At 42.5% G+C, this 15,357-nt stretch overlaps 1 protein-coding gene across 3 annotated transcripts in view; it reads left to right on the forward strand.

The window, feature by feature from the left end:
* CPEB4 (cytoplasmic polyadenylation element binding protein 4) overlaps window positions 1-15,357 on the forward strand; it is a 153,659-nt gene that overhangs the window by 126,366 nt on the left and 11,936 nt on the right. For all 3 annotated transcript variants that reach the window (XM_073620603.1, XM_073620602.1, XM_073620604.1), the window contains 3 exons: window positions 4,974-5,063; window positions 7,558-7,676; window positions 13,064-13,178. In XM_073620603.1, coding sequence (XP_073476704.1) covers window positions 4,974-5,063; window positions 7,558-7,676; window positions 13,064-13,178 — 324 coding nt within the window. The remainder of the gene's footprint in view (window positions 1-4,973; window positions 5,064-7,557; window positions 7,677-13,063; window positions 13,179-15,357) is intronic.

Raw genomic sequence — 15,357 nt, forward strand, 5'->3', positions numbered from 1 at the left:
CCACCGTTTTTGCTCTTAAAATCTTCAGTTTCTTAATTCCACATTGTACATTGAAAGAAAAATGCTGAGGCTATACGTCATATCCCCATCTGAAGCACTGGGTCATTTTTGAGCGACATCTTATGCCACATATGTCTACGCTTTTGAATTAGTGCCTGACGCCTGCTCACACTTTCTGAATACTTGTAGGAACACCTGTTATCCTCCAGCTTTGAGCTGTGCTCGTCCACACGTGATCACAAGGTTAATTCGGTAACTGTTTTTACCCTGAGACACAGTCACCCTCAAAGTTTAAAGCCAATGAGACCAGGTTTCAGGATGGCAGAGCAGAGGGAGGATTGGTGAACCTTGGTTTACCAATCCTCCTACTTTGCTGTGAACCCAGAAGTGCTCTATTTTGAGCATTTTTTGGATTTGTGGCTGCCAGATTCTGCGGGCAGAAATGTAAACTGATCGATAAGATAATAGAAGTCTGATAGGGGTTTAAGGATGAGCTCCGGCATGTTCACACAGCCCACGTGTAGAGCCCGCCAGGAAGTCGGCGCTGAGCTAATCACAGGCGATGAGACATTTCCCGATCTCTGCAGCCGCACATCGGGACAATGTCTCACTGCCTCACTGCCTGTGATTAACGCAGCACAGTGCTGACTTCCTGGCGGGCCCTGCACATGGGCTGTGCGAACACGCCGGAGCTCATCCTTATAGGGGTTTAATAACTTCACATTAAAAGCAGCTATAAAGGTCAGGGGTGATGTGTTTTTAACTGCTTGAGTCCCTGGGCCTTTTTCTCCCTAATGAGACCCAGAGTGTTTTTCCCTCTGGCAGGGTTTTTTTTTTGCAGGACAGATAGTGCTTGAATTTGGTAGAAAATTTGGATACATTTATTTTTTATATCCTTGAGCTTTAAAAATAAACAATTTGAAAATAAAAAATCTTGTAATTTTTCCCAGCATAATGTTTAAGTAATTTGCTCAATCTCATGAATTTACTGCAAAGTATAATCAACAAAGTCTGCTGATTTAAAACTGTATCACATTAGCGTGGCTTTATTGTAACTTACTAGAATGGTAAAGCTCAATGTGAACATGTGTATTTTTTCATTTCCCTTTCCATCTGGAAAAGAATATGTGGTCCTAGATCAGACTTGGCAACACCAATACTAATCCACAGCTAAAAGCCAGAAGAATATTCACTAGTTTTAAAAAGGCATATATTCAGTAGAGAAATTCATAATGCTCTACCCCTTTATAAAGCTTTAGGCTACATTCACACCTGAGCGTTTTCAGCTCATAAAACGCCCGGAAAAACGCCCAACAAGCAAATACCAATCATTTCATTTCAGTGGCACCTGTTCACATCTGAGTGTTTTGTCACATGAAGCAAGACGCCTGAAAAATGCCCTAAGCTCAAAAAAACATGAGCTTCTTTAGGGCAGGTTACAGGCGTTTTTCTGCCTTTTACATTGGTGACCTGAACAAAATTGCAGTAAAAACGCACAACTTTGAAACTCTCAGGTGTGAATGCAGCCTTATGGTTCAGCCTTTTCTTGAATATGCAGTTCAATTTGTCGCCAGAAAGAATGTCCTGAAATAGAAGGAGTACAGGGCAGGGCAATGAATTTGATAAAAGGGTTAGAGGACCCCAGTTACAAGGAGCCAATACAAATATTATATTTATTTATTCTAGAGAAGAGGTGCCTAAGAGGGGGGGAATATGATCACAATAAATAAATGAGTCAGCATAGTAGGGAATTCCTAAATTTTGATAGGTTGATGGAGATTTATCTGATCCCCCACTCTGGGGTCAGGATGCTTTTATTTCTCACCTACAGCAGACTGGAGGGGTGTATATAGGGGTGGTTTTTGCCTTCCTCTGGATCAAGCACATAAATCTCACAAGCGTGCAGACACGTGTATGTTGAACTTTATAGATCTGTGTCTTTTTTGTTTTTTTGTTTTTTTAACCTCGGCTATTAACTGATTAAGGCTGGGTTCACACTGGTCCGACAAACGCTTCGACATTGGGAGCTCATGTCGCATGACGTGTGAAATTTAATGTTTCCCTATGGGAGCTGTCCTAACTGGTCCGACACAAGTCGTTCCGACTTTAGAAATGCTCCCTGTACTACTTTGGTCCGACTTTGATCCTACTTCAGCCTTTTGACTATCATTGAAGTCGGATCGCCGTCTCGCATGATCCGACTTCGGCACGCGACTTGTGCTCAGATGATCTTGAGGGGGAACTGTGATGTTTTAGGGGGCGTGGTCATCACCCGATGACCACGCCCCCTTATGCCGTCACAGTCCCAGCATGCCCAGGGACTGTGACGGCATAAGAGGGCGGGGTCACCGCCTATATAAGCCATAGCAGAGCGCACAGAGAGCATTCCAGCCGGAGAGAGCGTCGTGTCAACATTGGAAGAAAAGAAGAAGGCAGAAGTCTGGGCCACCGCTAGCAATAGAGCTGTAGAAGATAGCGGAGGAGCTGGCAGAAGATCAGGACACCGGGAGGAGACGCCGGAGAGACCCCGAAGTCGGAAGAAGACCCCGGAGCTGTCTAATAAATTACTTTAAAAACCTGTGTACTGTGTTTTTTTATTGACACTTTTTGCCTAGGTGAATGGGTAGGGGTACCATGTACCCCATACTCATTCACATAGGGTGGGGGGCCGGGATCTGGGGGCCCCCTTTTTAAAGAGGGCTCCCGGATTCCGATAAGCCCCCCGCCCGCAGACCCCGACAACCAAAGGCCAGGGTTGTCGGGAAGAGGCCCTTGTCCTCATCAACATGGGGACAAGGTGCTTTGGGGTGGGAGGGCCCGCAGCGCGCCCCCCCTCCCCCAAGGCACCAACCCCCCATGTTGAGGGCATGCGGCCTGGTACAGTTCAGGAGGGGGGGGGCGCTCGCTCGTCCCCATTCCTGACCGGCCGGGCTGCGTGCTCGGATAAGGCTCTGGTATGGATTGGGGGGGACCTCCACGCCGTTTTTTCGGCGTAGGGGGTTCCCCTCGAGGTCCATACCAGACCTAAGGGCCTGGTATGCTCTTGGAGGGGGAAACCATGCCGGTTTTTTATTTAAAATTTATCGCGGAGTTCCCCCTCAAGATTCACACTAAGACATCCGACGTGTTATTTCCTGCCCCCTGCTGTAGCCCCTCCCATTGTGTGTTAGTATACTTGTCCTTTGATCAATTAAAACTATCTGAAAAGTCGGATCAAAGTAGTATCCTGTTCATGAAAGTCGGATGGATGTAGGACCAATGTAGGATCAATGTAGGACCAATGTAGGACTGATGTCGCAGAGCAAAGTAGGATGAAAGTCGTACTACTGTCGTGTAGTATAGTGTGAACCCAGCCTAATGCTACATTGCGGCACACTCAGGAAAAAAAAAACGGTTTTCTAAATTTTTAGCAGAACAGTTAGGTCGGGTTAACACAGGCATAAATTGGCACAACGGTGACTTTTTCACATGGCTGCAATCAATAAAAAATTTAATGACATTGTGTTCACTTGAGCGTTTATGCACACAATATATACATTTCTGTTTTTCACTTTTTAACTTTTTTTTTCTTTGCTCTTTTTCTTTCTCATGGGGATCTGGATTAGACTTTCCATTCAGCTGTGCAGAAACAAATCACTTCTAATAGTGATCTATTGCTGGCTGATTGCGACTGACTCTAATGCTAGAAATTGCTGGGACCTGCAGTAACTGCTGAGCCTGGTTGCAGATTTAAAATGGCACTGGGACAAACAGCCACTGTCCCTATGCACTTTAAAAGGCACCCGGGACTCAAGTGGTTAAAGCTCTTTTGTAGATTACTTGTGTAAATGGTATTATGTCCGAAGTCTAAGGTGCACAGGTGCAATTTAACAGCTTTAGCTCCTTGCAAGCTGGGGTTATACCAGTCGAAGCTTCATTTCCTGGGAATTATTTTGAACAATTTAGGCAACAGGTAAAGTTATTAAATGAACTGCCAATTCCCTCCAGAAAACACCATCATAAGTCACACAAATCCACATCCTCTGCCTTAGGTTAGAAAATATGGCATCTGACACTGCAGGAAAATTTTTGGAGGTGCAAGCTGACGTCCTTCTTCCTCCTTCCCTATTGGTTGAGCTACTTCACCTGGGACAAAGGTGTACGTGTAATATGTCAGGACACGTGACATGCTCATGACTCGCTAAGTAGAGAAGCAAGGGTAATATTAATCCTCAAGTTTTCACCCGAGACTGGCACTGTTAGGCCCCATGCACACTGCTGCTGCTAAACTCATGTTTAGGAGCTTTTTGCGTTTTTTGCCAAAGTCCTTGAACTCACCTTTTAATAAAAGCCTGTGTGTCCATGTACACACAGGCTTTTACCAGAGTTTAGGAGAAGCAGAGTTTAGAGGCAGTAAAATGCTTATTTTCTGAACGCAAAAGAATCCAGTTCAGGAGAAAAACTCCAAACGTGGCAAAAACGAGTCTAAACACTAGGCGCATTTAGCACTTAAGTGTTTATTTCATTGGCCAGGATTTTTTATTTATTCTGGCCATTGAAATAAACGCCCAAACTCCAAACACTGCTAAACTCTGCTAAACTGGTTTGAAAAAGCACAGCTTAGGAGAGTGTATACTGTTGATCTTCTCCTATTGTAAACAGCGTTTACAATTAAAGCAGTGTACATGAGGCCTTGGGTAGGGAATGTATTTGGTAATTATTGCCCCACATATTGGTAGGACCTGTAATGTGGCATTCGAGTAGCCAGGGTGCTGCCTAAATTTGATAGACAATGTGGTCTGCTACAAAACAAAATGTAGTGGGTTGCATATAATATGTAAATAGACTAATGAGCTATAGTTAACTGCACATTGCACGTTGCTTTATTTAAAGGCATGCTGTTGCTTTGTAAATACTCCATACATGCATTCATTTAGCTTTGAGAACGTGTAGTATTTGATAATGTTTATTGTATCTATATGGTTTTGTTTCAGATGAAATCACTGCTAGTTTTCGTCGGTTTGGCCCTTTGATTGTTGATTGGCCACACAAAGCAGAAAGCAAATCTTACTTTCCTCCCAAAGGTAAGTGACCAGTTAGTGTTGTTAGGCTAATTTGCAAAGATTTATTGGTGCTTTGTGAGTTTTGCAATATATTTGTGTGCAAGGATATAGCTTGCCAGAGGTAATGGCATAAGACGTAAGAAAAACCTAACCAGTTCTAGCTGAGCATGTGCAGATCAAAATGCAGATGTAGCAATTCCCTTCTGTGAAAGCCACATGCCAAGTTGATCAGTAGGTCTAAAATATAAATAGCTGAATTTATATGCAAATCCTGTAAATTTTCCTGTAAATATGGAACTTGGTCCAATACCACAATGCTTCCTTTTGGTCAGTGATACTAACCACCATATAAAAGGATCAATAGTAAGACTTTATAGGCAGAGCCAAGCCTAACTTTTCTGAAAAAAGTCAAGATTTGCATGTAATTTTAGTTGCTTATATACTTAGCTTTGGCTGCACAATTTTCTGACTGCTTTACTATAAAGCATTATTAACCCCAAAACCAAAAATGTATTTTATTACAGCTTACCAATCATTAGATTTGGTGGCTGCATTCATTTTCTTTCCTTTGGCTTTTTTCGCCTCTGTTTTCACCTGGTGATCTGGCCAGTAACATACCTCCAGTATTAGTGGAACACGGAACACGACTCTGGATGAATGAGCGGGGGGGGGGGTAGTGTTACATTTATTAGCAGATATAGATACACTAATTGACAATTTGCCAAACTCCAGCTCACACTTTACAATTTACAGCAATTTTTTTACAGCATTTTTTTTCCTTTTGGGATAAAAGGTTTTGCACGAATAAACAAAAGCTGATTATTTTAATCACTCCTGCCAGTGTTAGGTGGGTTTGTCCCATCCATGTAAACTGATACATTCTGCTGGAGAGCTTGTGCTTTTGAAAAAACAGCAGACTTGCTGGCTGGATAACCAGATGAAAATAGAAAGACTAATAATGGAAAGTAATGCAGCTTAACAGAATTGGTAAGATGCAATATATTGTTTCCTTCTGGGTCTAATACTGCTTTAAAGCTGAACTTTGGGAGGAGCAATCCTTGTCTAAATACGAGAGGCATGTGTATTATTTTTCGAATCTTGGTGTGCTTTGTGCATATCTCAGATCTGTCAGTAATCACTTGTGAGCATTGGTCATTGTTGCTCTCTCTTGTGCCAGGTGACTGGTCTTGTATCTTCCCCCTCCTGTAGTTTTGTACAGACAGCCTGTAGTAGGTGGATATGCTGGGGCCCCTCCCACAGCTCTGCACAATCAATGCTACTTTATTGGATAGACTGGGTTTGCAAAGGCATTTGATGCACACAAAGTGGATTTAGAGTCTTTGTGGCTATTGTGTAATTATATGTGAATAAACATCTTTATGCCTGGAGTTCAGATTTAAAGCGCAACTCCAGGTTTCTTGTGATTTTTTAAATAGTTTGGACCAAGCTGGTCTAAGCAAACTGTTTGCTTCACGAACACACGTGCCTGCTGGGAGTGCTGTATAAATAGTATGTAGCCTCAGCTACATACTGTATGCAGTGCTGTTTGCTGGCAGCAGGATGGGTACCTCAGGTCGTGCTGAGCGCTGCTCAGCCATTCACAGGAAGCTTTGTATTTCATCAATGCATGCAAGCCTTCCTCTGATTGACTGAAGTGGATAATCCAATGTCATCTGCTCACCTCACCACCTAAGCCCTGTATACATTGATGAAATACAAGGCTTCTTGTGAATGGCTAAGCAATGCTCAGCCTGACTCTATTTTGTTCTGTGAGCAGGATGGAAGGTCCCCATACCACTGCTGAAACACAACATTGAATACAGTACGTAGCTGATGCTACATACAGTTAATACAGCTCATAGGCACATCTGTTAGTGAAGCAAGCAGTTTTTATATAGACCAGCTTCGCCCAGATGAAATATTTAAACACAAGAAACCTGAAGTTTAAGAGAAGTTTGTAATTTTTTTTTTTCTTTAAATCATACTTTGGATGCAGCATTGGTCCCCTGCTGGTTTCAACACTGAGAACTGAGCAATCAAACACCGCTGATCACTGGAGCACTGGGCTGTGGAGGGGGCAGGAGCAGCTGGCTCAGGCTCTCAGTGGCTCACTGAGCGGCTGAGCCAGGTGCCGGTAGAGGCTCCTGGGTGGATCCCAACCAAATTGTGACCTTTCCACAGCCTGCACTGGCTTTGTGACGTCAGCCGACAGCGGGCTTCAGTGGCATCACTGTTTGAGGAGGTAATTGGTTAGAGCTCCAAAACTTTGCACTGCTTGTTATGTGACCAATAAATTGCTCATGTTTGAGCATATGATGTGCTGACAATGTCTATGATTTGTGGAATAAGAACAGCACCAATTCATTGTGAATCACTGCAGCACTCCTATAAAAGGTTTGAGAAGCTGTTTGGAGTGCACCATACTGTCTTCAATGCAGTTTGCTATGGTATAATGGCAATAATGTAAAATACAGTTGTTGTTGGAGGTAAAGTTAATATTTCCCTTTTAATCCAGGCTATGCATTTCTACTGTTTCAAGACGAAAGTTCTGTGCAGGCTTTGATTGATGCTTGCATTGAAGAGGATAGTAAGCTCTATCTCTGTGTGTCGAGCCCTACCATTAAAGACAAGCCTGTGAGTATTCATTGTACAGACTGTCATATTTTTTTTCTTTGTAGTCACTTGTACTAGCTGAGTTTGAAGTAAAAGTACCACCTAAATAGCTGAGTTCACTAAAGAATTCTTCATTTCAAACACCTCCAGTGTTTACCTGGGAACTTGAAAGCTTTAACTGGGTGGAACATCCTACCTTGTACTGTGCTTGACAGCTTCAAGTACACTTCACAAGATCCTCTTCAATGCACGATGAGGCCAGCCTTCAAAGTCTTTTCCATGTTCTGCTTTGTGATGAGCTTATTAGCTGTAATGCCTACTGTGTTCTATAGATGAAAACCTCAGATATTTATTTTTTGTGTGCAAGATGCTTATTTTTTTCTTGGTATTTATGTACAGTTCCTGATGTATGTGAAAAACTCTTATGCTGGGGATATTAATAGTAATTATTATTATTATACATGATGTATATATTGCTAACAGCATCACTTTACAATATAAAGGGAGACAGTACAGCAACAATACAATTCAGTACAAAAGGGTTAGGAGTGCCCTGCTGCTGGGAGCTTACATTCTAATAGGGAGGGTCAAGTGGAGCAATAGGTAATACTGAGCGATGAACTAATTGGAGAAACAAGATTTAGATGTTGGCTGCAGGCAGGATAGGCTTTCCTAAAGAGATGATTTTTCAGGGATTGGCTAAAAGTGGAGAGAGTCAGACAGCTTGGAGTAGAGAGTTCCAGAGGATGGGGGTGCTCTGGAGAAATCCTGATGTTTAAAACACATTTAAAAGCCATCAGCCTTTATGCTCAGTCACACTTGCCTGCAGTCTGCAGGCTCGTTGTGGTGCACAAATTGCACCTGTTCCAGCGACCACCTGCTCTTACGAGACTGAATGGCACCCCCATGCATCTCAGCTTCTCATGCTGGTGTGTTTTTGAAAAAGGCGCATACACCTGTTTTTCTGCGGTAAATGCGAACACCGCAGCCCATTCAAATGAATCGGCTGCCATGCCCGAGCAAATGCGGGCCGCATGGCCCGCAATAGTGTGAACCCAGCCTTAAGGAAAAATGCCATGAAGATTCAGGGGACATAGATGTAGGGAGTGAGATATACAGTTGTGCTCATAAGTTTACATACCCTGGCAGAATTTATGATTTCTTGGCCATTTGTCTGAGAATATGAATGAGAACACAAAAACATTTCTTTCACTCATGGTTAGTTTGGCTGAAGCCATTTATTATCAATCAACTGTGTTTACTCTTTTTAAATCATAATGACAACAGAAACTACCCAAATGACCATGATCAAAAGTTTACATACCCTGGTGATTTTGGCCTGATAACATGCACACAAGTTGACACAAAGAGGTTTGAATAGCTATTAAAGGTAAATATCCTCACCTGTGATCCATTTGCTTGTAATTAGTGAGTGTGTGTGTGTGTGTGTATGTATATAAAAGGGCAGTGAGTTTCTGGACTCCTGACAGACCCTTGCATCTTTCATCCAGTGCTGTACTGACGTTTCTGGATTCTGAGTCATGGGGAAAGCAAAAGAATTGTCAAAGGATCTGCGGGAAAAGGTAGTTGAACTGTATAAAACAGGAAAGGGATATAAAAAGATATCCAAGGAATTTAGAATGCCAATCAGCAATGTTCAAACTCTAATCAAGAAGTGGAAAATGAGGGGTTCTGTTGAAACCTAACCACGGTCAGGTAGACCAACTACAAATTCAGCCACAACTGCCAGGAAAATTGTTCTGGATGCAAAGAAAAAGCCGCAAATAACTTCAGGTTAAATACAGGACTCTGAAAACATGTGGTGTGGCTGTTTCATGTTGCACAATGAGGCACTTGAAGAAAGATAGGCTGCATGGTCGAGTCGCCAGAAGAAAGCCATTACTACACAAATGACACAAAGTATCCCGCTTACAATACGCCAAACAGCACAGAGACGAGTCTCAAACCTTCTGGCACAAAGTAATTTGGAGTGATGAGACCAAAATTGAGCTTTTTGGCCACAACCATAAGCGCTACATTTGGAGAGGAGTAAACAAGGCCTATGATGAAAGGTACAACATTCCTACTGTGAAACACGGAGGTGGATTGCTGATCTGGAGTGGCCATCTCAATCTTCTGACCTCAATATCATTGAGCCACTCTGGGGAGATCTCAAACTAAAATTTTAGCCACAACTGCCAGGAAAATTGTTTGGGATGCAAAGAAAAACCCACAAATAACTTCAGGTGAAATACAGGACTCTCTAAAACAGGGGTCTTAAACTGGTGGCCCTCCAGCTGTTGCGGAACTGCAAGTCCCATGATGCATCTGCCCGAGGGTGTAATGCTTGTAACTGTCCGCCTTGCAATGCCTCATGGGAGTTGTAGTTTTGCAGCAGCTGGAGGGCCACCAGTTTGAAACCCCTGCTCTAAAAACATGTGGTGTGGCTGTTTCAAGATGCACAATAAGGAGGCACTTGAAGAAAGATGGGCTGCATGGCGAAGTCGCCAGAAGAAAGCCATTACTATGCAAATGCCACAATGTATCCTGCTTACAATACGCCAAACAGCACAGAAACAAGCCTCAAACCTTCTGGCACAAAGTCATTTGGAGTGATGAGACCAAAATTGAGCTTTTTGGCCACAATCATAAACACTACATTTGGAGAGGAGTTAACAAAGCCTGTGATGAAAGGCACACCATTCCTACTGTGAAACGGGGAGGTGGATCACTGATGTTTTGAGGATGTGTGAGCTACAAAAGCACAGGAAATTTGGTCAAAATTGATGGCAAGATGAATGCAGTATGTTGTCAAAAAATACTGGAGGAACATTTGCATTCATCAGCCAGGAAGCTGCGCATGGGACGTACTTGGACATTCCAACATGACAATGATCCAAAACACAAGGCCAAGTCGACCTGTCATTGGCTACAGCAGAATAAAGTGAAGGTTCTGGAGTGGCCATCTCTGACCTCAATATCATTGAGCCACTCTGGGGAGATCTCAAATGTGCAGTTCATGCAAGACAGCCCAAGAATTTACAGGAACTGGAGGCTTTTTGCCAAGAGGAATGGGCAGCTTTACCATCTGAGAAGATAAAGAGCCTCGTCCACAAATACCACAAAAGACTTCAAGCTGTCATTGATGTTAAAGGGGGCAATACACAGTACTAAGAACTGGGTTGTGTAAACTTTTGATCAGGGTCATTTGGGTAGTTTCTGTTGTCATTATGATTTAAAAAGAGTAAACACAGTTGATAATACAGTAAATGGCTTCAGCCAAACACTAGCCATGAGTGAAAGAAAAGTTTTTTTGTTATCATTCATATTCTCTGAAAAATGGCCAAGAAATCATACATTCTGCCAGGGTATGTAAATTTATGAGCACAACTGTACATGTGTAAAGTGTACTTTTTACTTTGGTGTCCCCTATCTACTGACCTTCCTGAGCCTAAAGCACACATCCTTGTATCCCCGGGAGTCTGATTTCCTTCTACTGTGGCTTGTTTTCTTATACATTGCTTCCAGCTTCCTTTTCTGCAATGTTTTACATCTAAAGAAACGTATTGTGTGGTTAGCAACACAATATACACACATAATGCAATACCAAAAGCCAGAGATACCTTAAGGAGCCAGACAACGTGCGCTGCACGGGTACTTGACTGTTCCATACAGATGCAATCCTGACATTAGCAAACTGTACCCAATACCATAGGGGTTGAGAGTCTAGTCTAAAGGGTACCTGTATTGAGAATAAGTATCCTCTCACAATGAAGAGAATGGGAAGATGAGGCGAAAATCCTTAGCCCTGATTATGCTTTAAACAGATTAACTTTTTGCTTACCCAGGTATTTTTATTTCCTTTTGTGGGGAAGCAATTTCCTGGACTGAGCACATGTTAATTTTAACTTTTTTTTGCAACTCTGTTACAGTATGTCTTCTATTATTCTCTGTGCCCCCCATGGGGAAATTCCCCATCTCTTTGTCCTATTTAACCATTGTCTAAATCTAAAGGTCTTTGAGGATTTCCCTCATTTGGAGAAATTTCCTCTCACTTCTTTTTGTCTATGAAGCAGAATATGAAGGGGAAACTCCTTAATTAAATACAGAAAAAAACCCTGCTGTTTAAACCCTTCCCCACTCTATCCAAAACGTTTAAAAAAATTGGCAGTGCTTTAGATATGCTTTAGGCCTCATGACGTTTTCTAAACTCTCCTTGAAGCCTTCCTCCTTCCAGGAGCGGTTTGGGAAAAAAACGCTTGTAAAAGTGTGTAACACGTTCAGGCGCTTTGAGCGTTTTGGGTGTTAGTACATTTCATTGTCCAGAATAAGTAACTTACAAGTGTGCCCAAACTCTGCTGCTCCTGGACGCATTGGCAGAGGGTTTTTTCTGCTGCTTCTAAATTATCCTTCCAATAAACGCTGCTAAAAGCCAATGTGTGAATGGACACATAGGCTAAGAAAGAGGGGAGTTTAGTAGCAGAAAAAAAAACTCCCCTAGGAGCAACTGTAAAAATGTCCAGTGTGAATGAGACCTAAAGCACTACAGCGCAGTATGCATCTGAGCTTATTTAATAAGAATAAGAGCAGTATCTAGGAAGTCATGTTTTCCAGAAAGGTGAAGTTTTCTCAGGATTACCTCGCTGATCACTCTTTGTACTCTTACTTTGAAAAGCTACAAATGCAGCTTTATAAAGTGCCTGTTTCCAGCAAAAGTCTATTTGCAATTCTATAACCTAAACACAACACAGCATTACATCTTAATTTTTAAAGCCCTGGTTCTTACCTTAAGTTCTAGCTATTCCTGGTCAGTGGACCAGGCTTTGTATTGGGGCTGGTTCACATTTCCTGTGTGGTAAAACACCACATTGCAGGAAGTCTTGGTTGTGGCCAGCGGGGCCATGTGCTTTTAAAGCCTAGACGCAGGGGTAGGCAACTTGGGGCCCTCCAGCTGTTGCAGAACTACAAGTTCCATCATGCCTCTGGTAGTAATTGTAACTGCCAGCCTTGCAATGCCTCATGGGAAATGTACAGCTGGAGGGCCCCAGGTTGCCTACCCCTGGCCTAGAGCATGGTTTACTTTTTTTTTTTTTTACTTTATTGAAATGTGACATTTCATTCATTCCAAGCAGCGAGAAATGGAACTGTGGGTGAGTTGTGCTACGAGATGGAAAATGCAGATATTGCATACTTCCACACCACAGCTCACCCGAAGGCTAGATTCAAGTGTGAACAGGGCACATAAAAAAACAATGGTTTTCTTTGTGGCCTTGCTGAGAACTATGGTTTTCCGATGCAGAAAAACGCAGGTCTCTGCACAAGTGTGGATACTTTAATCCTGCACCACATCCTAAAACAGATTGTTTCCTTTGTTGAGCTTATGGAATTTTTACCATGCTATTCAATAGGTTCAAATCCGGCCCTGGAATCTCAGTGACAGTGACTTTGTGATGGATGGCTCCCAACCTCTTGACCCAAGGAAGACTATTTTTGTTGGCGGTGTCCCCAGGCCTCTTCGAGCTGGTATGTTTTATTTTTTTATTTAAGACCTTGTGTACAAGTGTTTGTTTTTAATGTGTGAAGCCTATTTTATAACATATTGTCCTTATCTGATTGTATTCAAGTATCATTTGATTGTCCTTCAGCTCTAGTCTTTAGAGTGACAGGTTTCCCCAGACAGATGATAGAACAGATGTTGACGCTCACTGAGAAGATGGAAAGATCTGACCTATTCATGCATAGTTTAGTTGATGCATGCTTTACTTGGTCTACCCTTTTGCAGAGTCAAGGTTGTATGTGCAATAGAGTAACTGATCTCTACATGGTGACTGACACTGCAAAGGATTAAACCTATGTAGCCATGCACTGAACTCCACTTAAATATTTAAGTAGGGTATTTTCTTTCTAAAGCTCCATGATTAATTCAGGGAGGAAATTGATCCAGTTAATTTCACAGATCAATGTAACTTTGTTAGAGGCATGTAATAAGAATTGTTGCTGTTTAAAAACGATCAGTTGGGCAGTGGGCACCACTTGTTTCTTCTGCATGGGAGATAATCAGAAGGTCTGCACCTGTTGTGCTTTGATCAGCACAAACCGTGCAAAGAAGTTGCAAACCTAAGCCACCAGGTAAACCTAGTATTGGAATTTGGGGATTTTTTTTCTTCATACAATACTTTCTTTTGTTGCATCACAGTGCTGCTGTTCGTCCTTTCAGCCATTTCATGTGTGTATGCATTGGCTCTGACATGGACTATGCATCATTTCCATTGACAACAGTGGACAACGCCAGTGCAGTGTATGTTGGCAAGGCCGCTTGATGTCTTCAGCAGGGGTGCATGTGGCAAGGTTACTACACTAAACACATAGCTGTTAAACGAGCACAAAGCATTGTCACACTCTAACAAGAAGGGCCTATTGAGGACTTTAATAGCGGAATATATAGGTATTATTATTTGAAAGATGCAGATTTAAAAAAGTTTGAAAACAGCTTTTGAAATTAGATCAACATGTTAAAGCTTTTAATGCCCTGTACACATGGTCTGATTTTCCGACGGAAAAAAGTGCTATCGGATTGTGTTGTTGGAAATTCCGATAGCGTGTGGGCTCCATCGGACTTTTTCCGTCGGAATTTCCGACACACAAAGTTTGAGAGCAGGCTATAAAATTTTCCGACAACAAAATCAGATCGGTTAAATTCCGATCGTGTATACACAAATCCGACGCACAAAGTGCCACGCATGCTCAGAATAAATTAAGAGACGAAAGCTATTGGCTACTGCCCCGATTATAGTCCCAACATACGTGTTTTACGTCACCGCGTTAAGAACCATCGGATTTTCCGACAACTTTGTGCCACCGTGTGTATGCAAGACAAGTATGAGCCAACATCTGTCGGAAAAAATCCATGGATTTTGTTGTCGGAATGTCCGATCAATGTCCGATCGTGTGTACAGGGCATATGAGTTTTTAGTGATTGGGTTTAGATCTAGTGTACTAAATGTATGGATAAATTCATACAGGTGGCACTGTTTTTAGTTGAGACAAGACCACAAATTTACACCACCCTGCAACCTCTTTCCAGTTGAAGCTGGTGCGTGGAATGGTGCACTAAACTGCTTATTGACCATTTGGGCTGTTATGTTAGTATTTTTACCACTGCTTGATGTGCTTTCAACAGACACTGTATTAAGCAAATAAAGACAGGTAAAAGAGAAGAGTGGCTTTTAAAAAAAAAAATAAACAACCCTACTCCCCTAGATGGCTGCAGCTCTGATCCCAGCTGCTGTCTTTGCCACCTCTAACACTGAGAACTGAGTGATCAAAGACCACTGACTCGGTCTTCAGCTCTGCCTCTCTAGTGCTCACTGGAGCACTGGGCTTTCGAAGGGGCAGGAGCGGCTGACTTGGTGTCCAAGCATCCTGCTGAGATGCTGAGCCAGCTGCTGTTCCAGGCATCTGGGTGGATTCTGGCTGTAAAGTTGGGATCTTTCCCAAGCCTGGACCAGCTGAGAGATGTCAGCTGAAAACAGATCACAGGAATGCAGAGCTAGCTTCACTCCTGTGATCCATAGGAAATCTATAGCGAAAGAAGTTTTACTTCTCTGAGTACACTAGCAATACCTAAATGTTCTGATATTGGCTATATCTTGGCTAAGGGGTTGTTGAAGTAGCTCCCTAAGACAGTTTTTAAAAAATCAGA

This window comes from Aquarana catesbeiana, linkage group LG03 (assembly GCF_042186555.1).
Source record: "Aquarana catesbeiana isolate 2022-GZ linkage group LG03, ASM4218655v1, whole genome shotgun sequence".
Taxonomy (NCBI): Eukaryota; Metazoa; Chordata; class Amphibia; order Anura; family Ranidae; genus Aquarana; species Aquarana catesbeiana.